The sequence below is a fragment of the Anopheles stephensi genome, chromosome 3 (genome assembly GCF_013141755.1).
Source record: "Anopheles stephensi strain Indian chromosome 3, UCI_ANSTEP_V1.0, whole genome shotgun sequence".
NCBI classification, from domain to species: domain Eukaryota; kingdom Metazoa; phylum Arthropoda; class Insecta; order Diptera; family Culicidae; genus Anopheles; species Anopheles stephensi.
The window spans coordinates 31,538,472-31,562,308 of NC_050203.1; the positions used below are offsets into that span (position 1 = coordinate 31,538,472).

The following is a 23,837-nucleotide window of genomic DNA, read 5'->3' on the forward strand; positions in this document are numbered from 1 at the left end:
TTTCAGGGTTTCTCAGCCTATTTCAATATTGTAATACTATTATATATATGTCTACAGCGTAAATCGCTAATCCAACGTCGAGTATGCAATTCAACCTTCTCACTAGGGGAAAACAAACATTAAACCCGTAAAATTTCAACTAGACAATGAAAAATTTCTAGTTGACGGAACGATTTTTGACAAAATGTGTTTGTGATGTTTATAGTACTAAATTTCGCCCTATAATTTCCGCATCATTTCAATAGATTCTTGTTAATTAGGATGGTCCGGTTGCCGAGGCGATTGCGGCGCCGGTCTTCACACGGCAAGACTGGGCTCCAATCCTATCCAGACCGCCTCCCTGTATGCAGGACTGTAACTATCCAGGTGCGGGAAAAAATATAAGTCGCAAAAAATGGCAGATCGAGACCTTTCGATGTTGAGTTGTCAAAGGAGAAGCAGAGCAATGCTTTATGAAATAGAAAAAGCTTTAAAATATTTCATCATAAACAATAAAAATCTAATAGACTTATCTTTAAAAGTTAATTGAAGTTTTAAAATGAAACCAAATATCAAATCATCGAGTTAACGGCTAAAAAAGTAAATATTAAACAGTATAACATCGAACCACGTAGTATAAACATGCTGCTTGACATCTCCGTCAACTAGATTTTCCAGTCCAGTCCAGTTTTTGGAGTTGAATGTTTGTTTTCCCATGTTGGTAAGGGTTGAATAGAGTCAAGAATAGAGGTTGAAGTCAGAATAGATACACCCTCACTCACGGGCACTCATTTTTACAAGAGAGTTACGCAAAAGTGTATCTTTTTTCAGACTTTTTATTATAATTATTTGTTGATTCATTATTTATAATTATCATAAATTATTTTTACAAAAAAATTCAACACTTTTGCTTAACTTTTACCTAAATATAAGGTAATTCAGTAGCGAAAAGTGAGTGCCGTGAGTGAGGAGAGGGGGTTGCATCTATTAAGACTTTAGCCGAATTGGATATACGATGTCGGATTAGACTTTTATGCTGTTGACATATAGTGTTACAATGTTGAACTGGTCTGAGAAACCCTGTAACATTTGTTTTATAGAATATAAAAATACCCCATGTAGTAAGGCATCAACTTGGTATAAATAAGTATATTAAGCCATTTTATTGCCATCACGACCTTGAAGGTTGTTAGACCAAGAAGAATATTTCGAATTTAAATCTATAAAACTCAACGTTCGCTATACAATCTGTTGTCCGTAATTGACACCTACTATCCGTTGTCTATAGTTTTACGGTATTGGTAAGCCAGTATGTCTTCATCCATCCGTCGATCGATGAAGAATTTCCAAACCTTTTTGACCGTAAACGAAAAGTTTTCATTTTATGCGCTTTCGGGGCACTTTTCTATTACCAAACTTAACCTGTAACCCGTACCACATTGTTTCGTTACTTCTTGGAAGCGAATCTTTCCTAGAAAAACTGCGAACGATAAGAGCCCCTGTCAAGAGCATGGGGTAAGCATTCTATCGAGAGCTTTTCAGTTTTTGTCATCGTTATGTGTTGTGTTTAGTTCACGTTGCATTCTTTTTGACATTGGTTGTGTGACCTATGGCCGACACACACTCTCACAAAAATTAGACTCGGTATGTTGGAATGGTCGTTGGATGTTCTCCAATCTCCGCTTCACTTTGAACCTAATGGTTGATGTTTGTGTGCTTCTTTTTTTTTCTTCATCAAATCCGGTAATGTGTTTCTCTCTCTCTAGATAGTTTTCCTGCCAAAGGGAGGACGGAAAATTTGTAGAAGCCAAACATTCTTTTCTTCGTCCCGTTTTGGTCTCGCCCGAGCACAACTCTCCGAACAATTTGAGCCCCGAAAAATTCCCGGCCCGGTCCTTGTGATGTTAGAAAAGTTAGATGAACGAAATCTTCCATCGACGTAACGCGTCCGAGGACCATATCGGTGCTTCAAAGATGCGCCCATCTACTCGTCGTTGGCCGTTCGTTTTATATCTACACTCTCTCGGTGTGGCGTGGTTTAGTGGGCATTAGGTTGAAGATTACGGTTTCTAACCGATCGGTTGCGCTAGGTTGTTAGGAGGCGGCCGCCGGTAGTTCCATCGTTGGTGACACGTTTCTGGCACCGAATGAAGTCTTTTATTCGATGCTGTCCGTTTGCTCGTTTGTTTGGGCAGTTCAAGCTCAGCATTCTCCAGCGGGGATTTCATTACCATAAAAGCGACAGAAGCAAAGATAATTCGAAATCGGGGACTGGCGTTCTCTCTCTCTCATGCTCTTTTGCCAGCGTTGCCACAGCTGGGTGCTTCTTAAAGCTTCTTCTCACCAGCAGCCACTGCTAGCGCTTCGTGCGTCCTTGAGTTTGTTTGCCGAAAGTCCTTGACAGTGCAGACATAAAGTCTAGCGAGGATCGTTTTATTGCTTGGCAGAGGCCGGTTTTAGGCACTCTACTCAGGTTTGGAGATTTCCACACGCTGCAAAACTCCACTGCTTCACTACAAAACGTGGCGTGGTTTTGGCCGGCCTGCCGGTCTAAGTGATTCTCTGTCCCTTCTGTCATGGTTTTATGGTGGATTGAACAACTCGATGATTATGATTAAAAATTAAACACTTTTTAGTTATACTTCAACGACGTCGCCCTGTTTTGGTCGCCCCGGCAGAAGATTATGTTGGCGTATTCTTAATACCCTCTTTACGGTATATCCTCCCTCCCGCTCCCAGCACAACCCCATCGGCCAGCTTCCACCCCGGGCCAGATTTATGGTGATAGATTTTTATCTTAAAGAAAATGAAAGCAATTTCGCTCGCTGTCTGTGCGCGTAACGAAGGGGACCTGGCTACCTTTCACGAGAACTCGATCAAACATTTGCGTGCTCGTTCACGTCGCTAAAATCCATAAAAGCGAACGATGATACTAGCCCGTTTTATGACGATTGCCAACGTTCTTCGGTGCTGTCGTAATCATGCCGGCCGGCCTACGCGTGAGATCAGATACCGAAAACCGAAGGAGCTGTAGAATGCTGGAGAGAGCCTTAAAAGAAACAAACCCACCAAACGCCAAGCCCTAAACGTATTATAAGACAAAATCAGTACAATAGAAAAGCGTACATAAAATGTGTTGTTTTTCTTGCTTTCGTGACCTCAAACACACGAAACGGCAGAGCACATTCGAGTCTGAGAGAGAAGGAGAGCGCGTAGATGTTTCTAAGAAGTATGTGTGAGCGTCTTACCTTAGCTGTTTTCGAAGAAGGATCGCCGGCTGGAAAAACTTTTATGAGGCACATTGCCTGTCATAAAAATAAGACGGTAGAGAAGCGAAATCAAATATATGAAAATGAATAAAAAAACGGAGCAAAACAACAACTCAGGTGCTAAAACTGTCTAGCCACAAGGACGACTAGCTTACACTTGACATGACCGGCATCCTGCCAGTGAGTCTCGTTAGCTGATTTTCTTCGCTAATTCGGCTTCAATATTTTAGCAAATCATCTTTCCAACCTTCCACCATCGTTAAAGGGAGATTTTTTCCGCTCTGAGGTTCGATGCTCCCTTTTCGTTGTTGCCTGAGTTGCTCACAATGATATGCTGGGAAAAATCGTGCAATTTACGAGAAATAATTTCCATCTCATTTGGTAATCGAAGAACGAACGAATGAAGAAGGTTGTCAGAACGTGGAAGGTTTTTCCATCTTTATCGTATTTTTTTTTCGCACCAGAGAAAGCTGATTGTTTCGAAAAGAATTTTTCCCCAGCACATTATTTCAGTGAGCTGACTTTCGATTCTACTAGGGCTCTTCTGCAGTGGTCGCTTTTGGCTTTTAAAGCATTTTTCTTGGGTGTGAATAATTTGAATAAAGTTAATCGAAACGAAAGCTGCCGTCGTTGTATTGATGAAGGGATGAATAATCATAAGCTTTGTGGAGCAGCAGCACAATCGAGCTTGGGTGACATTGAACGCTGTATTTAAGTACGGTGGGATATTATTTTAAGCCAAGACTCTTTCTATATAGATCACCATGCTTATTCTTCTTCTTCGTTGGAACTACGAATGCCACTTCTGACTTGCCTGACTTGATTGGCCCCCTCAGCTCGATCATCAAGCTACAACGTATCAAATAATCTACAAAGTACCAGGCGTCTCCATGAAAATTAACCTTCAATTCGTTACGATGCCGTACCGGTCTTTTGTAGCCAGTAGCAATATTTATTTTCATAAATTAAGAGCTTTTTGTAGCAACAAAGTTACGCAACGGTAACTCTTTTCGCCGTCTTGCTGTTACTTTTCAGCGATTGCCATTCCTCTTCGACCCACGCCACGTGGCCTCCACGTCGTTACACGTAGTAAATTTCAATTCCTGTCCAATTAGGCAGAAGCGCGTAATTGATGCAAAGTTCTACACAACACCCTTTCGGTGCGTGCGAACACGATGGCCACGGTTCGGTGATTAAATCTTAGCCCAACACGCCTAAAAGAGCAGGACCGAACAACGCTCCTTGGAAAAACTTTTCTTGCACCAACTGCCGATTGGATTTATTTGATTTGAACAAAGGCATGAACAAGAAGAGGGCTTACGTGCGTGTGTGGGTGTGCAACTTTACCCCCTTCATTTCTCCCCCCTAGCTAAAGCGATTGAAATATTCAAATATTTAAATTTATTCATTGCCTGCAACGCACAACGATCGACGGTTACCAGGTAAATTTACTTTAGGTTTTTTTTGTTGTTGCTAAAATTGCTATTTTCACAAAGAACATGTGCGTGTGGTATCGTGTTGGCCACCCTTTTCCCCAACTGGCGCCCTCCTCCAAAACCGGGCGTGTAACGGGGCGTAGACGTTGAAGCTTTTCTTCAACGTACCGGCAAGGAAGCGGTACGTTCTTGTTCGGCTTTTCACAGCTTTCAACACGCACTGATACTGCTAGGAGGGTGCTACGCTCGCTTACGAAAAAGGGGCGGAAAACTTCATTCCAAGCAAAAATCCCCCTGAATAACGATGGATACCCTCCCCGGCTCGGCCATTATGCTACGAAGGATGTTCTGTTTGTCTGTCCGCTCTGTTTCAGCATCCTAGCGCGACCTTTTGACGGTGGTGAAATCGCTGGTGTCAGTTTATAAGTGGTCGATAGATTGCGGCGCCCTAATGTGTGGCTTCCCCGTTTCTGTTTGCTAATGGGCTGGCGCCGGCAATTTGGCCTAGGGGTTTGTTTTGAGGCCATCAGTACAAATCAGTTCCAATGTTGGGTGTTTACCGGGTTGTAATACCCGCCCATTGATGGAGGCTTAGGTGTGCTTGCTGAAGATGGATGTTTACTTTTGCGGCACGGCACCGTGCTCGAATTTCGTAGCGCAGGGGGAAAACCCGAGTCGCTAGGTTCATGTAAGGAAAATAATAAATATCCTAGGGGGAATTTTACAGCACGTGCGGATGTTAGATTGCGTGATGGGAAAGGTTTTAAATATTAAATGTTTTCAGTAACTCTTTAGCGATCAGGGATGAGAAATATGTTAGAAGTTATAAGTGTTGGGTTTTCATTATTGTCAGAAAATGCAGTATGCCTGGTTTTTTACTTTCTTACATACTTTACCAGTGCCGTTGTTTGCCAATTGAATATCCGGGCTATTCAGGCGCAGGCTAGAAATCTCTATCTCTTAGAATCTACCTCTTGGAGTAGGTCCACCATGCCTCCTCTATCCAGAAGTGTGATTTCAACAAACTTTTCGGGTTGGGTCGCCTAATGCCATTCTCATGATATGACTAGTCCTCCACAACCTGGCGAGCCTGATTAGCTGCACGAAGCTGAGATCAGATATTCTTCACACACCCAACCATTCCAAAAATCCTTCGGAGCTTTGTCCTCGTAATCTTGTCTAAGAGGCTTTTGCCAGTTTTTACTTTTTGCCCCAGATGATATTTGGACGATTTAAAAGGTGCTTAATCCATCATTATTTGGATTAAGTTTTGTTATTATCCAACCCTAGGTATTGTGCCGACTGTTCGATACTTTGGTCGAGTGTTTGCTACATAGAAGGACCAACGATGCCTATGTCATCAGTGTATGTCAAAGTCTGGATTGACCTATAGAATTTTGAATCTGAAGTTCTCATCTCCGAGTCTCAGATGACCTTCTCTACAACAGTTTGAAGAGAAAACAGGCAAGCCCACATTCCTGGCTTAGGTCTTTGGAAGTAGCAAAGACCTAAGAGTCTTCCATCCACCTTCACCGGATATGGCCTGATGTTATGATCTCGATCATTCCTTCAAAGTTGATGAGCTTTGAAGTTGGATGGGATTCTAAAAAAGCTCATTGATTCGTGTAGCTTTACCGAAGTGTTTGTTGTCAGATATGGCTTTAAAGTAAATAAAGAGATTGTAGAAGTGACTTGGCCCTATGCTATCTGCTCCAAGACCTAAAATGGTAAAGGCAATCGCATGGTAAAGTCCTGGTTAGAAATCCTCTCTGATAGTTTCCAACTCCATGGTTTTTGTGTTTTTTTCTGGCGTTCTGTTTAAGTGAGGAAATTGGCTAGATTACCAGTCCATCTATCCAGTTATCTCTCCATTTTCCTTTCATTTTTCTTATATATTTGCTCTACGATCGTCTACCGCTGATTTTGATTGATAATGTTTATGTAACAAAAATCTATATTTCCGAAATCCCTTATTCTGCCTCAAAAAAGAGCTTTATACAAACTTTGATCGATTAGAAGTTGGGAACACTTTTCAGTTCTCAAAACCGGTCTGAACAGGGCATAAGAAATATTTTTTTCTACCGTTTGAGTTTTTCGTTCCGCTTATTACCTTACCTAATCCGATAACAAAGCATGGAAGCCATTCCGAAAGGTACATGAGCTTACTCTTTTCGACATGACATTCAGAGAGGGAGAGAAGGAGAAAGCGACCGAGAGAGAGAGAGAGAGAGAGATAACCGATTTATACCATGTCAAACCACCAGTAAAAAAGGATATATTACCTCTGTAAGCTCTTCATGTTCAAAGCTTTGCTGGAAGTAGATTGATTTTTATCCTTTTCCTTTGCGAAATTCGCATAAATCACGTAGTGGAAAGCGAAATAAAAAAACCATCCAACCGTGTTTCGGGAGGTAAGATTGTTCGATTCAATTTCACGCTGATCCGGGTGTGTATATTTTAACACGACAGTCAACTTTAAATCAGCCGGTTGCATCAAAGCAGAATATTTTCTTGGCCATGAAGAATAGTATAATAGTGGGAACTTAATACATATTCCAGCTGAAATTTTGTAGCGCATTGAACCTTGATAAGACTGGTTTCTTGTGCTCCTTAACAGGCTTTTCGAATAAAAATTATTGTTGGGTTCTTCGTCCAATTCAGTACTGACTTTGAAACATCATGTAAGCAAACACAATACAACACAACTCACGCCACCTCGGTAGCTCCGGCCGAAAACTTTTGCTTGTACGTGGGATGGATATTTATTCTCGCCAGTTTATGATGCTGGCTTTTTATTCGCTTCAAACCATCGTCATCCACAGCTAGCATATTCGTCGTCCTTGCGGAACAACAGCGGAAGTGGTAATGTTTTGTGTAATGTTGTGTGTTATGTTGGGTCGTGTTGCGTGGTAAAGGGTTCCCTGTTTGCTTCTCTCCTAGCTTCAAACGATAATGTACAGCGCTTGTCGAGCATAGTAATGCATACTTGTGGTGAACTTTGGAAAAATTTTAAGGCTCAAACAATGCGTTCGTTTGATCCACGACAAAAAGGCCAAAGAATTTAGTACTTGGTTGTGTTGGTCTTTCAAAAAATTCCAGCCACCAGAAATCAATATTGGATGTATGTTTACGGTGTTGCTTTTAGTGCTTGCTGTTCACATAATAAATCTTCATTTTTTTCTTCCCTTCAAAAATCAACCCAAGAATGCATGTTGAACCTTTGAGCTTTTGTTGTGACAAGAAGAAATAAAAAAGTATTAGGTTTTGCACGGTTCTAAGCTCCAACACCGTTTACAATACTCTGCCCTTCTGCCGCCGCCGTTACGAGCGTTATCGATAGAAGCTCCGGAACCCACGCGCTGTATTGATTGATTACTTGCTGGGCACACCCTCTCACCAATCCATCGCTGCATAAAGTGTTTATATCTAATCAAAAGCAATATTTATGATACGAGATTGATGAATAACTGTCTACGTGGAGAGAGAAAAAAAAACACACACACACACACACACACACACACACACAGATTGATAAGCATTTATCTCAACACGATCGATATTACATTGGTTCAGAATCGGTATGGTAGGTAGTACACGATGGGAATGCATTATGTTTATGTTGTTGATTCCGAGTACCATCACTCCAGGCAAGTGAAGAGCTAACATATTTACCTTTGTAGTGGCCGAGGGCGTATTGCAGGAAGTGTACTGTCCACGGCACGCTATCATTACTGTATGCGAACATGCATTCATGCGTGTTATTTTTAAGATTGCGATATTTCCTGAACCGCTATTGAAAGTGCTCAGGGACAAGCAAAAATCAATACGGATATGGATATGGATTCTTTGTGTTAAATTAAATTAAAATTGTTTGAAATTTATTTGATTGCGTTAGGAGCAATCTTCGTGCTTCCATTTAGCTAAATAAGGCTTTAAAATGAAAAGTAATCCTTTAATTTCTGCCGCAAAAGCCTTCTTTATATGCATAATACGCCATGGAGCATATATCCTCGCTACCGTCATCCAAGCTCCATATACACAAACAAAGATCAAAGATTGTGTCACCATCAGCTCATGGCTGCTTCACTCCATGCAGCTAGCTGAGCTGCTTTCATCTTCTTTGAATTTGGTTTTTATTTCTCTTTTAACCGAAATTCGACAAAATCAACCAAATATGTGTGTCTGCGCTAACCTCACTTGCGAACTACGCACAGGAACGTGCTGGTTTAAATAGCATCCTTTCGGAGTTATTCACACATGCCGAGAGGAGGTCCCTTTCCCCTGACATTCCTTTACGATGGCTACCGCCAGGCCGCACCCGTGTGTGCTTCCGAGTGGGAGTGTGGGAGAAAGCGTGACTAGTTTTAATCATGATTACGACCGGATTAGTGACCGTAATTTGTTTTATGTTTCGCTTTCGTGCACACGTTCTTTCGCCATACCGTGGGGGACTTTTACCAAGAAGTCACTCTCTAATGGCGTGCAATCGGGAGAATCTTTTCGGGTATCATGGACATGCCTCGCTCGACACATATGCCGTGGGTGATACGATATTGGACATTAGATCGTTTTATCGACCGTAATTTTGCTTTCTTGGGTGCGAATCACAAGCCACGGGATGAGTTTGTGACGATTTACGGTTGACGTTTAAGATTTTATTCTTAATGTTTGATTGTCTGAAGATTAATTAAAACAATGCAGACATCCTTTCTTAGTGCGCTGGATGCATTCCGGCAGTAACTTTTCTTCCAACCCATCGTCATAATACTATTCCACTGTAATGAATCTGTCACTGTGTGTCGAAGAGGCAATGATGCTCCGAGAGACCAAACAGCAAAAAAAGCCACCGCCATACATCACCCTTCAATAAAAGCTTTTGGGGGTCGCCGCCGGATGCAAAGAAATTATATTTCGTGCACCCGCGAGGCTCAAGCACACAGCAGGCACAGCTCTGCTTTGATCATCGCGCCTTTCGGGCGAACATAAAGCGAACAATGTTTTATGATTCACCGTGTCGTGGCCGGTCTCGAAGGCATTCCGCTGGTTCGTACTACGGGTGCGTACATCATTTTGGGAGTTTGGCATAAGACTGCCGGAACTTTGCAGACAGCGGTGGTTGCTACCGTTCCCGGCAGCAGCTTGTGGTGGCATCGAAAAGTTGCGTATTTGCGAAACATTAGCGAACCGTGGGTGTTTCGTCCGAACGGTCGAGCTTATCGAGAGGAAACAGATCTTGCGACGCTAAGTTGATGATTTATTAGACGAAGTTGGGACCGACGCGTATGTGATTGAGATGTATAACTAATTGGGCGTTATTATGATGATTATTCTTAAAGGAAAATGGAATACTTTAAAGGAAAAAAAATGTTTTCCAAACAAAATTAATAATAAAAGAAACGTATAATTAATTGACAAAAACGTAGTTGATCAAATGGGGGTATTCAAATTGTCCCTGTACAGTAGAGTCCCCCGGCTATCTATCGAGCTACGGCTAACTATCCAGGTACGGGTATAATTAAATCAAAGAAGCCAAAAATGAGAGGACGATAGGCCAAGACTTTTCGAACTCTAAAGGGTACGGAAAGAAAAAAAATGTTCGAAGACATAATTAGGATTAATAAATCAAATATTGTCTTCACACGGCAGGTCCTGGGTTCAAATCCCATCCAGACTTACTCCCCGTACGTAGGGCTGACTACCTTGCTAAAATTAAGTCACAGAAAGCCAGAAATTGCAGGACGAGACCTCTCGAGATTGTCAGTTAAATTATGATTTACTTATTTATAGTTTATAGTTAAGGGGTAAAATTTTGCTAGAACAGAAGTATTAACCAAACTACGCTCGCTATTTTCAAAAAATGATGAATATAACCTGCTTTTCAACTATATGTACCACCTCCATTCTAGATTTATCACCAATTAGCTCTGACAATAATTTATTAAAGTATATTATTGGTTGCTGACTAACTATATCCTCACCCTGGTTTACCCATTTCTCACAACAATTCGTATTATAAATGATTTCATTAAATTGGCATTTGTTTTGTCTCAACGGTCGCTTGTTTCACAATGCTTCTCCTTCTCTACCAAATCCGAAGCAAAAAATAAAAAAAACAAAGGCATGCAATCGCATTGAATTTCGTATATTTTATGAGTTCTTGAAGCTCTATTTTTAGGGCTGATTTTTAGTCCATTCTTATTTTAGCACCAACCGTACGGGATGTTATCGCGGGCGTACGATAGATGCTCCCGTGTTGTTGTTAGAGAGCAAAGCGAGGCGGTTATAAACAAATGTCTTGCAAGATAAATGAAAGTTGAGGTTGAAATCTGTGTCTTGTACAGGAGCAGAATATATTTAGCCACCGCGTAAATGAAACAGAAATTACAGCATTTTTCCAACTGTAGATGTAGACAGGCATAATGAATCCATTTTTGATGACGTGTTAAAACGCAAACTATTCTTTAATTTTAAGACAGTCATTTGCAATGCTTAAGCATAAAAAAGATTTTCTTCATCCGTGACAGTGTTATTTATCCTAACAGTTTTGAAGAGCTGCTAGCAACACTGCCGTGACCAGGATTCGAACCTGGGTTACTACGGCCACAACGTAGGGTCCTAACCACTAGACGATCACGGCTATTGAAGGTGGGTGCGTGCTGTCGATTTGTTGGGCGACTGGGTCGCCGAGATTGTACTTGTCCCCGTCCATTGGCGCTGAGCTGAGAGGCTGAAATCAGTCACGCAAAAAACTCTCCACCACTGTTTCAGACTCTCACCAATAGCGCGACTACGCTCCCTTTCCTTTGTTTTGTTTGTTCGCATTTTACTCAACTCGCCGCTTGTGCTGCGCTGTTTCATGCAACCCTTATCTCATCGCCACTTCGGCCGGTTCATGCGACCACCCCGGTCCTATACCTTCGGGGGAATGTTCATTCGCGATGTTTTTCGTATGCAACGCATGTCTTATGGACCCGTCTCTATTACGGCGGGGACCGACCGGACCGACCCAGCCTGACGCGTTGCATAGAAATGCGATATTTTGTTTACGGATGCGTACGTTATGTTGTGCTAAATGTGAGCAATAAAAGTGAAATATTGAAGTCGATTAGCAGCGGCGTCATTTCGAAGCTCGATTTAGTGAGGTTTAGTGAGCTGGTTTAGAATACGATTATGAGACGTTTGAACGGAGTACACACAAACCATTAAATATTATAGATGGTGCAAATTGTGTCCGCTTTAAAGCAAACCATTCCAGGCACACTTTCTTTCAATTGTTTCGCCAGCATAATCTTTATGCCGGTAAGTGTAAATACGGTAGATAAGCAAAACTTCTCAAAGAACATTCTCTTCTCTTCATGCTCTTTCCACTTACAAATGAAGAAGCGGGTGCGTTAAATGTAGCAAAAGTTTATCGGTCTAATACAGTGGAACGTGTGCTGCATACTGGCGGGCGTCAGGGCTACAGAATGGACGTACAGCCATACCTGCTCTCTCGCTTAGCACGGCAAGATTACACACAGCTCGTTGTCGATGGGGAGGAGGGCTCCCAGAATATGGGCTCTGAAGATCGTGCAAGACTGTGAATGAGCAAGCAAGGCCTAAGTGAAACGAGCTTGAAGGATTTCATAATTCGTACGTGTTGCGGATCACAATCGGATAAGCTGAATGATTCGCCTTTCGTGGGCTTTTCCACACTTCTTCCTTCGGTACACCTAGAACCAGGGACACCGGGCACCGGGAGTATCCGATTTTGGGAAAACGTTTTCTGTTTTTTCGCGCTCGAGTGCATTGTACTTGTTCTACCGGGGGAGGCACAGTGAGTGCGACAACGTGTATCGCGTTTAGAGTCGTTCGATAAGGAACAGCCATCGATCGGTACTGGGTTGTGCCACTCAAGGTGGCACGGTGTGATATTGGGCTTTGATTTTCCATTACATTTTCTTCTTCTTTTCACAAAACATAGCACATCGGTTCTAGCTAGGCCAGTGGGTGTGGTGGGCTAATGATTTCTCCAACTGTTTAATGGTGTCTTTAAGGGTTCTCTAAACATACCGCAAGAAAGTGTGGTTAGGTTCGCTTTAAAGTGGTTGATAAAAGTTAATTTTTGCGGTCAATATTTGCTTTGCTTACTTGAGACCGAACAAATTAAGGAGGTTTTGAAGGAATTTTCCCCCATAGTTAGCCAAGAAGGAATGCAATCATCGTAAAGCCCTTGTTTACACTGTGATTTCCGTTTTGTCCATCACGTGCTCGTGTTTGCCTTAGTTAATTTGTTTGGAGCATACACTCTGTTTCTAACTTCCTAAATGTATTTTAAATTACAATTTTGTTTGCATTACTTGTACTTTTCAGCGTAAACTATCGTCAACATAAATGTATCTTCTCGTCTATTGCTGTCTTCTCTTGACCTACACAATCCCACTTGACGTACCATATTATTTGCTCGATGGAATCGATTCCGATCCGACCGACCAGTGTCGGATTAGATATTTATCGGGGTGTTGAAAAACAATCAGCAAAGCGATCCTTTCTGCAATCGCTTCCTGCACATTGACAATGCTTCTTCAATCGCAACTGTGCTCGAATCGAATTAAGCAAAACAAATCCCATTCTTTCTGGCTGAGAGACTCGCACGGTCGGTGTGTTGCGTTCCCACCGGGCGATTGTACACGGATCGATCGGGTGATGGATGTTGACAGCGAGTGGCCAACCTGACGTGGCCGGGACAGACACAGGGACACTAGGATAGAACGCAGCGAACAGCATTTCTTCACAACTCGATGGATTACGAAGATAAATGTTTGAGTTTAATAGCGTAACGCACAGAAACTGTTATTTTATGGTTCTGTTGACCAAACCGGTACAGGAAAGTTCCGCTCGTGGCAGTCGGATCTTGCAAGCTTAAGCGTCGGCCCCACTGTCATTTATATTCTGTCGGTGTGGTTTCACCCAGTTGAGTGATTTTTGGCGGCTTTTTATCGTGTTTTTGTGGATGTACGTCATGGAGCAGGGCATCCTGATACACGTCATCCGTACATCTTGCGGAGGAAGCTTTTGATGCAAGAAGATGGGTAAGGAGCATCAGCAGAAGGACCGTGATTATGTCACATTGGGTTGTTAATCATTTTTATGACTGAGGCCGAATAAGTCGATGGCGTGGTTTTATGCCTAAATCGTTAGCGGTAGTTGGTTGTTTGCGATAGTAACAACAACAACTTGTTTTGCTGTTTTGTTTGTTTGCAACCTCTGCAGAAATGTTGCTCTACACAAGAAATACGAAACATTTAAAAGGTTTTAAGTAGGTTTTTTTTAATTTTTCATATATCTTTTTTACTCCATTTTAGATAAAGATTTCAACGGTTTCCGTGGTGTAGTGGTTATCACATCCGCCTAACACGCGGAAGGCCCCCGGTTCGATCCCGGGCGGAAACAAAAATACATTTTTGTTTCAATTTTGCAGAACTGTTGAAAGCAGAACTGAGTTATATAATAGTTCTACCGGTTTTATGTGTTCAACAAGTCTTTAAGAGGAATTAATACCCAATTTTTGCTCTTCGATACAGCATCAACGCTCCAATTCAATCGTTGCTTTCTTCAACCAAGCCTTTGGGTGGGGCGAATGCACCGGCCAATCTGATGTCTTTTATGCTCTCCGTTCGCTGTACTTTCACCGTGATTGCTTGAGGGTAGGGGAGTGATCGCATGGATCAATCTTTAACCCAGTTTCTGTACAGTTTGCTTCACAAAAAGAAGCTGGAACGCTGGCATTCCAACACAACATCTGAAGCCGTGATCGTCTAGTGGTTAGGACCCTACGTTGTGGCCGTAGTAACCCAGGTTCGAATCCTGGTCACGGCAGTGTTGCCAGCAGCTGAAAACTGTTGGGATAAGTAACACTGTCACGGAAGATGATTTTTTTTTGTTGTGTCTTTTGGGGTCTGTTTGTAAAAATACTGCAAAATGTTAGAATTAGGAAATTTTTTGGTCCATTACGTCTTTTTGCATTTTGAATGTATAACTAACTTTCAATTAATTAAACCAATTACTCCACTTATTGTAAAGCTAATTTGTTAAACCCTCTTTACTCTGATCATCTCAAGCCAAGATCTTTTAATGGCTAGGTAATTCAGTTTTATTTATGTATGTATGCTCTGAGTGATACCTGGCCGTATAGTTGACGTTTATTTTTATTCAAGAAAACAATACGTCATTAAAAAATAACTGACACGCAATAAGTCGATTTATTTTGCTTTAAATCGCCTGTTAAAAGTCTTAATGTGCTTGTTGTGTGGAATTCAATTATTGCTTACCTATCGAAAGCATTGCTTACAAACCAACATTGAAGCCCTGATCAGGTGAACGTAGTAGATTGTTAAAGTCACTGTAAAATAAGCATCTAAAGCCGTGATCGTCTAGTGGTTAGGACCCTACGTTGTGGCCGTAGTAACCCAGGTTCGAATCCTGGTCACGGCAGTGTTTGCCAGCAGCTGAAAACTGTTAGGATAAATAACACTGTCACGGAAGATGTATTTTTGTGTCGTTTGAGCACAGGATTTTTTTGAAAATACTCTCCAATGATTGAAGGAGATGAAGATCTAGTAATTTCTAGATCTATTGTGCGCTGTATATTTCGAAGTTATGAATAATTTCAAATAAATGCTTACTTAGAGAAAGGCTTTGTACAGGAACGAATAGCTCTATGGCCTATTAAGCTGTTTCGTTGAACCTCTTTGAGCTTATCATCTGAAGCCGCGATCTTCCAATGGTTAGGACCTACCCTAGTGGAAACTCACGTTCAGTTTTTTATTTTTTAGAAAAGCCGTTTTGCTGATGTTTATTTATACTCTACATAAAAAGACACCGAACCTCAATAATAGACCCTATTTGGTTTTCGATTTGCTGCAAGAAGTCTTTCTGCTTGTGGTGTAGATTTAAATTATTGCTTACTTGAACGAAAGTATTGCATATAAACCAATGATGAAACCCTAAGCAGTTGAACATTATGGTTTGTTAAAGTCACTTTAAAATAAGCATCTAAAGCCGTGATCGTCTAGTGGTTAGGACCCTACGTTGTGGCCGTAGTAACCCAGGTTCGAATCCTGGTCACGGCAGTGTTGCTACTAGCTGCTCAACAGCAGTCGGTAATAAATAACACTGTCACGGAAGATGTTGAAGTTTTTTTTCTTTTACTTTGACGGTAGCTTTTACCACAACCATATTGCATGAATCATGAAGTAAATTCATAAATAATGAATTTGAACAACTTTGTCAAAGATTAAAAACTAACAACTAAATATTTCCATCGATTAATTAAAATCTGGTAGTTCAATTTTGAGCTCCCATCAACTGACGAGTTAACAATCGTGAATAAGCTCCTTTCTACCGAACAATGCAATATCAAACCGAAGTGTTTGGATAATCGAAGCATTATTGTACAAAATATAGCAAAATATAATCCTCTATTGTTTCCGCCCGGGATCAAACCGGGGGCCTTCCGCGTGTTAGGCGGATGTGATAACCACTACACCACGGAAACCGATTGATTGAGCGGTCAACAAAGATTGGCCTCAAACCGTTCACCTTTCCCAATGTGGGTCAATCGCTAATCCACCCTACGTTCGGACCCCTAAGCCACACATCACACAAATGGAATGGAGCGGCTGAACATGGAACACCCCCTTGAAATGGTTCAGTGAGTGTCCTTTCTACGGACACAAACACACACGCGAGCAAAGCCCCTCATTAATCACAACCACAGGAGTGTTGTGTGGTTGTTTTGCTGTCGGGTGCACCGGTGTGTGTCCGAGTGTAGTAGATTGGGTAATTATGATAAATATTTAATATCCCTTTTCAGAGTTCGGGCCAGGCATAATGGCTGAAGGTCAAGAAAATAGCTTTCTATTAAACGGTTGCCAGCCAGGTGGGCTATAAGCTCGATAAGCATGTGAGTAATTCACGTGGAAAACTTCTAATTCTATGTATAATACGTTCTTAATAAAGGAATGGTAATGAGCAGGGATGATGTTATCGGGAGCTTGACTACTTTTCAAGCTAGAATTATGTAGTCATTTCTGGATTTGATAAAACTTTTGCTGTGCAGTAATTTTATTTTATTTCCTCCTGAATCGAGAAAACTTTTTTTCTTTTGTGTGAACATAAATCAGCAGCTGTCTGATGTGTTTGGCACATAAAGCCTGGCAAAACAAACGGTGGTCGTTTCTTGGCTGCTATTTTCGCTACGATCACGCTTCGGTCAATTCAAACATCCTTTGTTATCAGAGCGCTGAAGTGTCTTCGGAAAACACTTCAGCTTCAGCCGCAACCCACAACGGAAATGTCCAGGTATGAAGGAATGGTTCCGAAGCACTCTTCAGGGCAGCATCAGGGTTTACTTTGTTGCCTTGCAAGGGCAGCATTTCTGCCGATGGGCGGAAATGAGTTTGGTATTCCTAGGTGTGCACTAACTTTACCACAATTTACCATAACCGCCGAATGCTGCTCCGTTTCGTGGGAAGTTGTGCCGTGCAGTTTAACCGCGCTACTACCGCCCAACGCTGAAGGAAACGATGAATGGTTTATCCCGTTGCACACGGTCCGAAACGGTGAAGCGTACGAGATTTAATGCGATGAGATGAAGCCCGATAGGAAGGAAGATAAACTGCTCTCCCGGTGGTTATGTAGGTGTAGCGCACTTGGAGCGTGTAATGTGAGACTTATTAAATGTAAAACTAGCTGCCTCTTACATCTTGCCTGATGCTCTTCCCTTGCTCACTGCAGCACTGGAGTGTAGCTAGATATGGAAGCATTTTAAAGGGTTCTAAAGAGTTTAAATGTGTTGCTTCCATCTCGGAGACGTAAGTGATGTGTTTATTAAAATTTTCCCCAACGATTGTTTTTTTGTTGTTCGCAGGAGACACTGATTGTATGCGCCCGGCGCCAATTCTCCAGCGCGACAGTAGCCAGCAGCGGATGCAGCAACCGAAGCAACAGAAGTACCCGCAAACCCAGCATCATCGAAAGTGTAGCCTGTCGCAACTATAGCACCACTTCCAGCAATCATCGCGGCGACAGCAACAGTGATATGACGATGAGCAGCAGAAGAAATAGCAGCAGCAGTAGTAGTAGCAGCAGCACGACCATCAGCAATGCTCCAGAAGGTAGGCAGTAGGTGTAGCACTGTACACAGCACGATTGCAGCACTTTAGGCGCCGAAATGCAAATTTCAACACTGTATCCGGCTGATCGAGTGTCGCTGAATGAAAAGCAAACCGGATTGGATGGATTGCTGGAAAGAAAATATGGCGCTGCATTAAATCTTAGCGTTGCAGTGATGCTATCAACTTGATTCCTTGCTTAATTAGTGTGTGGTTCCTGGAGCTGCTGCGTCTTGCGAAACGGGCACCTGCGTTTGACTTCCTTAACAGAATCACGTCGGATGCGGCTAAAAGTCGATAGAGCAAATTATGCGATATTCTACTTCGCTTGAGGATTCTACAGCGATTTCGAGGGAATTTACGTTTCCCTGTGATTGAATGTTTAAATTAAAATATTTAAATCAAAACGAAACCAAACGCAAAGCGAAGGCTGGTTTAACCATAAATGTATTTTATTTCCAGATTACTTTTGTTTAATAACATGTTACTAAGTAGTTTCGTCTACAAATCTACACTGTATGTTTTTGGAATATTCGTCCAGCCAGTGGCTTCCATTGCTTCGATATATAATAAATCGTTGGTCATCGTTTAGTGGATCGGCTTCTCTTCTTCTTCTTCCAGGGAGTAAAATTAGAAACCTTCTCCACCAGCTAGTTTTTAAGTGCGGTGAAGAGTTTGGAGGCGTAATTCGCGAATAAATAGACTTTCAACATTAGCCGTGCGTTTCTCGTTGGTTAAAGGGTTCACTGTTTTCACTGCCGGGATGAGATTGATCATGTTCACCAGGATTTGTCACACTTTGCCGTAGATGGGTGCTTGTACGAAACTGGTAAAATACGGTAGCGTATGTACATAGGAGTTGGGTGATTAAAATAGGCGCATCTCGCGTCGGGACGATTAAAAATGCGTAAAACTATCAAAACACACAAGCGGGGAAGTGTTAGTTTCCCGAAGTACACATTAGCGGTTAAAAGTGCGCTTTGGCCATAAAATGGGAGTCAACGTAAGGTTAGCATGGAGTCCGTTCTTTGCTGCGATCAGTTAAGCTTAGTTTTGCTAAAGTAAGACGAATAAGAGTAAGCGATAATCGTACTGACTAAATGGCCAAACGTGTGCATCTGGTGTGGCATTCTGTTAAATCTTCTCCCCAATCTGTCCTTTGTTTTTGGTTACGCTTTTCCAACTTCACGTTTGGATTGAAATACTTCCGTGTGTAATACGTACAGCCGTCGGGGCGGGAATCCGAACCGACCGCTCACTTGCTGTTGAGACTGTCGTAGTGTTCCGACGGCGGCGGTGCGTTCGGATCGAGCACCTCGAACTCCTCGAACTCCATGTCGTCGTACTTGCGCTTCTCGATCAGCTTTCGGTCGTTGGCGAAGTACTGCCGCTCGTCGAACCGTCCGATACTGCTCCAGTTCACCAGCTTGGGGGACGTCAGCTCGTCAACCTTGCGCTGCTCGGCAATGGCGCTCGGTCGAAGATTCTCGCTCTGGTCCACCGTTTGTGCTCCGTTCGTGTGGTGTGACTCTTCGGTCCCGTTCGCCGGCGTTGCCATCTCGGTCCCGTTGGTGAAGTTGAAGGTTACCGTTTTTGTCACGGAAGCAGCACTCGATGGTGCACTGTCGGGTGGCGATGCATCCTGACCGTTCGATTCCACCGTGACCGATACCTGGGAGGGAGATTTCTTCACAGCAGACGGTGGCCTAACGGTGCCGTTCCCATTCAAACCGACCAGCTGCTTCATGGTGGCCGCAAACGCAAGATCCACATTTTTGTTACGGCAAACTTTGGGTGGACGTTCCATCGAGGTGGCACCGGTCGCTGATGGAGGTGGCACGGTCGTTGTTACCTCGCTGGCCGGTAACGATTTTGCTGGACCTCCTCTTAGTAGCGGAGGTATTAGTAGCGGACCAGGGATCGGTGGTGGTTGCGGTACGGACCCATTGGTTGGGATCGGGTGCACTACTACGTTGATGTGATTGTTGACGGTGACAGGTTCCACACTGGGTGACTTGCGGTCACTGACGACCGGCGGGCTGCCTTCCACCGTCGTCTGGCTGTTGATCGTGATGGCCGGCTCGTGTTCGAACTTTTCAATGCACCGCGACTCGATGATGCGTGGCTTGTTGGTGGTGCGTGCGGTGAGCGTGGCGTTGCCACTCTCGAGCCTGCTGACCATATCTCGCACACTCTCCTCCGGCTCCTCGATTGTCGCCTCGGCCGTGCAGCGGGTGGAGTTTTCCTCCGGGAGGATGTGACGACCGCGCATGCGCCCGTTCGGTCGCAGCAGATCGGGTGGTGTTTTACCGGTACCGGCCAACTCTAGCCGGCTGCTGCAGCTATTCGATTTGACCAGCTTGAATTTAACACCTGCGGAGGGATGAAATAGAGAGGAAAACGTTAATGCGGGGCGAACAGCGAGGAGTACTCGTCGATACACTCGCACACTGGTTGTTAGTTACAAATGCGTTGGAAAGGGTCCTTTCGTTGTCAGTATTTCTAGGATATTGGGAAGGTACAAGACATCTTCCGGTAACAACTATGTGTGATCTAGGTCACGGTGTCCGGGGTTTTCCGGGGTCATTCATTCCACAACGAACGTGATAGCTACGTGATTGAAACTACATACAAACTAGAACACAATAATTTACACAAAGCACACAGGAGCAAAGCCCCGATACAAAAAACGCATCGTGTTTTAGACATTAGGTCACTCACAAACATTGCCACAACGCTACAACAAAACGTGCCCCTTCGCTAGACTAAGGTGATGAAGTGTTTGATGAAGTTGTACGCGCAACAGAGAATCATTACGCTGGCGTTACCTAATCCACCTTCCCGCTCGCCAGCCAACGGCCTTCGTAGACTACCGGGGCAACCGTGTGCATGCCCACCGTGCTCCCGTTCCTCGTCTTCGTCCACCTCGCCCTCCTCCTCGTCCTCATCATCGACGGTGTGCCGCAGGCAGCCGTGCGGCTGACACACACCACACTGCCGATCCTGGCCGCGGATCTCCCGCATAATGGCGCGGGTCATCGTGCTGATGTGCTCGGTGCGCTTGTCCAGCACACGGCCACCGTAGTAGGTGACGGTCGAGCCGCACTCGCGTATCTTCTCCAGCACGTCCTGGCTGACGTAGTGCGATTCCAGCTCACCGGACAGATGTGACTCCATGGTTGCTGCTACTGCCGCACCACCCGGCTCATTCTCGCCACAGTCACAGGGGGAGCTTAGGTCACCGCTGGACGATACACCGCTCGACAGGCTGGCAGAGTCCCATTTGCGGATGCCTACGGACAATTGGGGGTGCGTGCAGAATATGGGAGTTTGAGGGGGGGGATGGACAGGGACGGGGACATACATGCAGGATTGAAGATTCGATTGAAGAAAGAAAGGACGCACAGACGGGAATAGAGGGAATGGGCAGGAATCGGGGGACATTTTGGAACAAGTGGGAGAGAACGTGAAGGAAGAGAAGAGAGAAGATACGTGAGGTTAAATGTTTGTTGCAGAAGGGGGAGAGGCGGGAGGGAGGGTAGGAGCAGCGAGGGGGGAGTAAGTGACCAAGAAGAACTCTTCCATCATTTCGTGTGTATGTTTGCAAGAGACTACTATCAAGACAAGACAAGGATCTCCATTCCTTTTCTCCCCCCTGGATTACTTGCGTGGCGAAATAAGATGTACAGTTTGGTTTTCGGAAGAATTGGGTCAGATTGTATAGTACATGCGGAGGGCATCCTGCCCTAGCTTTGGCTCAGAACAGTAGTTTAGAGGTATGGGAAGTCGCATGATAAACGTACCTGCCGTTCCGTTCGCCTTCGCTTCTTCGTAGGCCTGTTTGGCGGCTGTTCCAAGCCGCAATGTGCCCTCGAACAATTTGCGCACATTGCGCACCGTGTCCGGGCTGGGCAGCTCCTCGTCCAGCAGCTCCTTGTTTACCCGTATCGGATGGTAGAAGAAGTGCTTCTTGATGCCGGACGCGGTGGTCGTCCCGGCCGGACGCCTGCCGCCCGGTGCCCCCAGCGCCCCGTTCGTGATCCGACAGACGGCCGCCGGGGCCTGGGGCGGCTTTTCCGAAATTTTCTCGATCTTGGTGCGGACCGGCTCGATGATTACAACGTTGTTGTGAGCTAGCAGCTCCTGGAAGCTGTAATCCTGTAGGTACTGCATTAAACCATCGAACTGAGCCGCTTTCCGATGGTTTACCAGCAAGTTTTTTTGAAACATCTCCGACTTCATCACCTTGTAGCGCACGTGGTCGAAGTCGAGCTCCTTCGCATTTTTGGGCTTCACCAGCGCCGCCTGCTTGTGCCCGTCCAGCTCGATTATCTCGACCGTCGGGCTGAAGCTCTGGAAGCGCATCTCGTCCTCCGGGTCGTCGTCGTTGTCGAGCTGGTAGGTGGAGTACTTGTTGCGGCCGGCCGCCGACTGACGCTGCTGGCCGCTGGACGCCGTCTTAGTGGAGCCGGTGTTTCTGGAGCTGTCCGATGCTTCCGATGTCGCCGAGCCGATGCTGGACTTCCGCTCGGCGTTACCGTTTTTTGACAGCGATTGCTGGTAGGGCACGGTAGAGCCCACCGGAGCAGCGGCCGCAGACGCGGCTACGCTGCTCGTCAGTAGCTCGTTTTTTGCATTCAGCAGTGCTTCCTCGGTACGGATGGCATCACCCTCCGATTCGAGCTGTTCCACCTCGTCCAGCATCTTGGACCAATAGCTACGGACAGAGTCCACCTTGTGCAGGAACTCGCGCTGTGTTTGCTGTCCATTTTTGGACGTCTTGCGCAGCGTATCGGCACCGCTGTTTGCAACGGACTGTGGTGCCGATTGCTGCTGCTTCGAATCAACGATCTGTATCACTTGTGGTCGTGGCATCTTTGCTCTGTTCCCGTTATCACACTGATTGCTTTCCACGATCAACGAATCGAACGACTTGGTCTTGACCTCGTTCGTTTTGATGCAGTTGTTGAAGGTCTTCGTGACGATGATCGGTGTTGAGGTGAAAATGTTCTCGGTGCTGTTGAACCGTCGCACACCTTTGAACAGGGGACGGTCGTTGACGCGATGCTTAATTTCCCGGCGAGCCTGCTCCTTGAACGGGTTCGTATCTTTAAACAGACTTGAATGGTCTACCTTTGGGCTACCCTGCTTTTCTTCCGTTGGTGGAAGGTCTCCCTGGTCGTCGGGTGGTGCTTTGCCGTTCGCGATCGGTATACCGATAGGTGACGCTTCTTCGGGTTGAGATTCTTTCTGAGGCTTTTTTGGAACCACTGGACCAACCTGTTCGGGTTTGGGTACCTGCACCTTCTCTAAGTCCTTTTCACGCTGAACCGCTTTGGCCGCAACTTCATCAACGATAACCTTTCTGCCGCCGAGTTTAACGGTCGGTGCGAGAGCCAAGGGTACCTTTGGCTGTGCTGGGACAGGCTTAAGCTTCGTGCGAACTTCCCGTAGTGCGTCTGGTTCCGGCTTCTGACGCTCCTTGCTTTCAAAGTGTATCTTACTCGTGGTCTGCTTGCCGACAGTGCTCGCAAAGGTCGAGTAGATGACGGACGAATGGGTCGGTTTTCCTTCCGCCGGCGTTACAACGATCGCAGGTGTCGGTATCTCCAAATTGTCCTGCGGCGCAACGATAGTGATGTCACTTTCCTGATCACTATTTCCAGCTACGACGGAGTTTTCGTAGTCAAGCTCAACGCCTAGATCCGGCAGGTACACTTTGCCCTGCACTTCCTTCGTTGGCGTCTCAACCACCTCGATCGAGGGAGCTCCCTTATCGGACTCCTCCAGCGATGTGTCCTCGTCGGACGGAGGTCGCGTAAGGTTAAGGTTCGCTTTGTTGAGGCGCGGCAGTGAATCAAACTCACGCTTGCGACTTGCCGCGTCTCCGTCGTGATCGTTGTCGGCGATCCGTCTCAGCTTTGCATCGATGCGCTCCGAGTTTCTGAGGATCTTGCAAACGTCCGCATCGGGCAGCGAATTGTACTGATAATCACTGT

General features: G+C 44.7%; 2 protein-coding genes and 5 non-coding genes across 16 annotated transcripts in view; 5 read left to right on the plus strand and 2 right to left on the minus strand.

Annotated features, from left to right (window-relative positions):
* Window positions 1-23,837, plus strand: part of LOC118509505 (calcium uniporter protein, mitochondrial) — a 127,338-nt gene that overhangs the window by 13,698 nt on the left and 89,803 nt on the right. For all 10 annotated transcript variants that reach the window (XM_036050163.1, XM_036050171.1, XM_036050172.1 and 7 more), the window contains one exon: window positions 17,595-17,841. In XM_036050163.1, coding sequence (XP_035906056.1) covers window positions 17,595-17,841 — 247 coding nt within the window. The remainder of the gene's footprint in view (window positions 1-17,594; window positions 17,842-23,837) is intronic.
* Window positions 11,250-11,321, minus strand: Trnah-gug. Its single transcript has one exon. It is a non-coding gene; the product is annotated as a tRNA-His (tRNA).
* On the plus strand, window positions 14,044-14,116 carry Trnav-aac. Its single transcript has one exon. It is a non-coding gene; the product is annotated as a tRNA-Val (tRNA).
* On the plus strand, window positions 14,471-14,542 carry Trnah-gug. Its single transcript has one exon. It is a non-coding gene; the product is annotated as a tRNA-His (tRNA).
* On the plus strand, window positions 15,086-15,157 carry Trnah-gug. The gene has a single exon. It is a non-coding gene; the product is annotated as a tRNA-His (tRNA).
* Trnah-gug lies at window positions 15,724-15,795 on the plus strand. Its single transcript has one exon. It is a non-coding gene; the product is annotated as a tRNA-His (tRNA).
* On the minus strand, window positions 18,270-20,673 carry LOC118509506 (protein javelin). Its single transcript, XM_036050173.1, has 2 exons — window positions 20,560-20,673; window positions 18,270-20,211 (listed from the first exon to the last, which is right to left on the minus strand). Exon 2 carries the CDS (start codon window positions 20,108-20,110, stop codon window positions 19,094-19,096), a length of 1,017 nt encoding a protein of 338 aa, XP_035906066.1. The 5' UTR covers window positions 20,111-20,211; window positions 20,560-20,673; the 3' UTR covers window positions 18,270-19,093.

Bases quoted from the DNA above. Each gene is read 5' to 3' on its own strand.
- LOC118509506 (XM_036050173.1), bottom strand. From the start codon at position 20,110: ATGCGCGGTCGTCACATCCTCCCGGAGGAAAACTCCACCCGCTGCACG.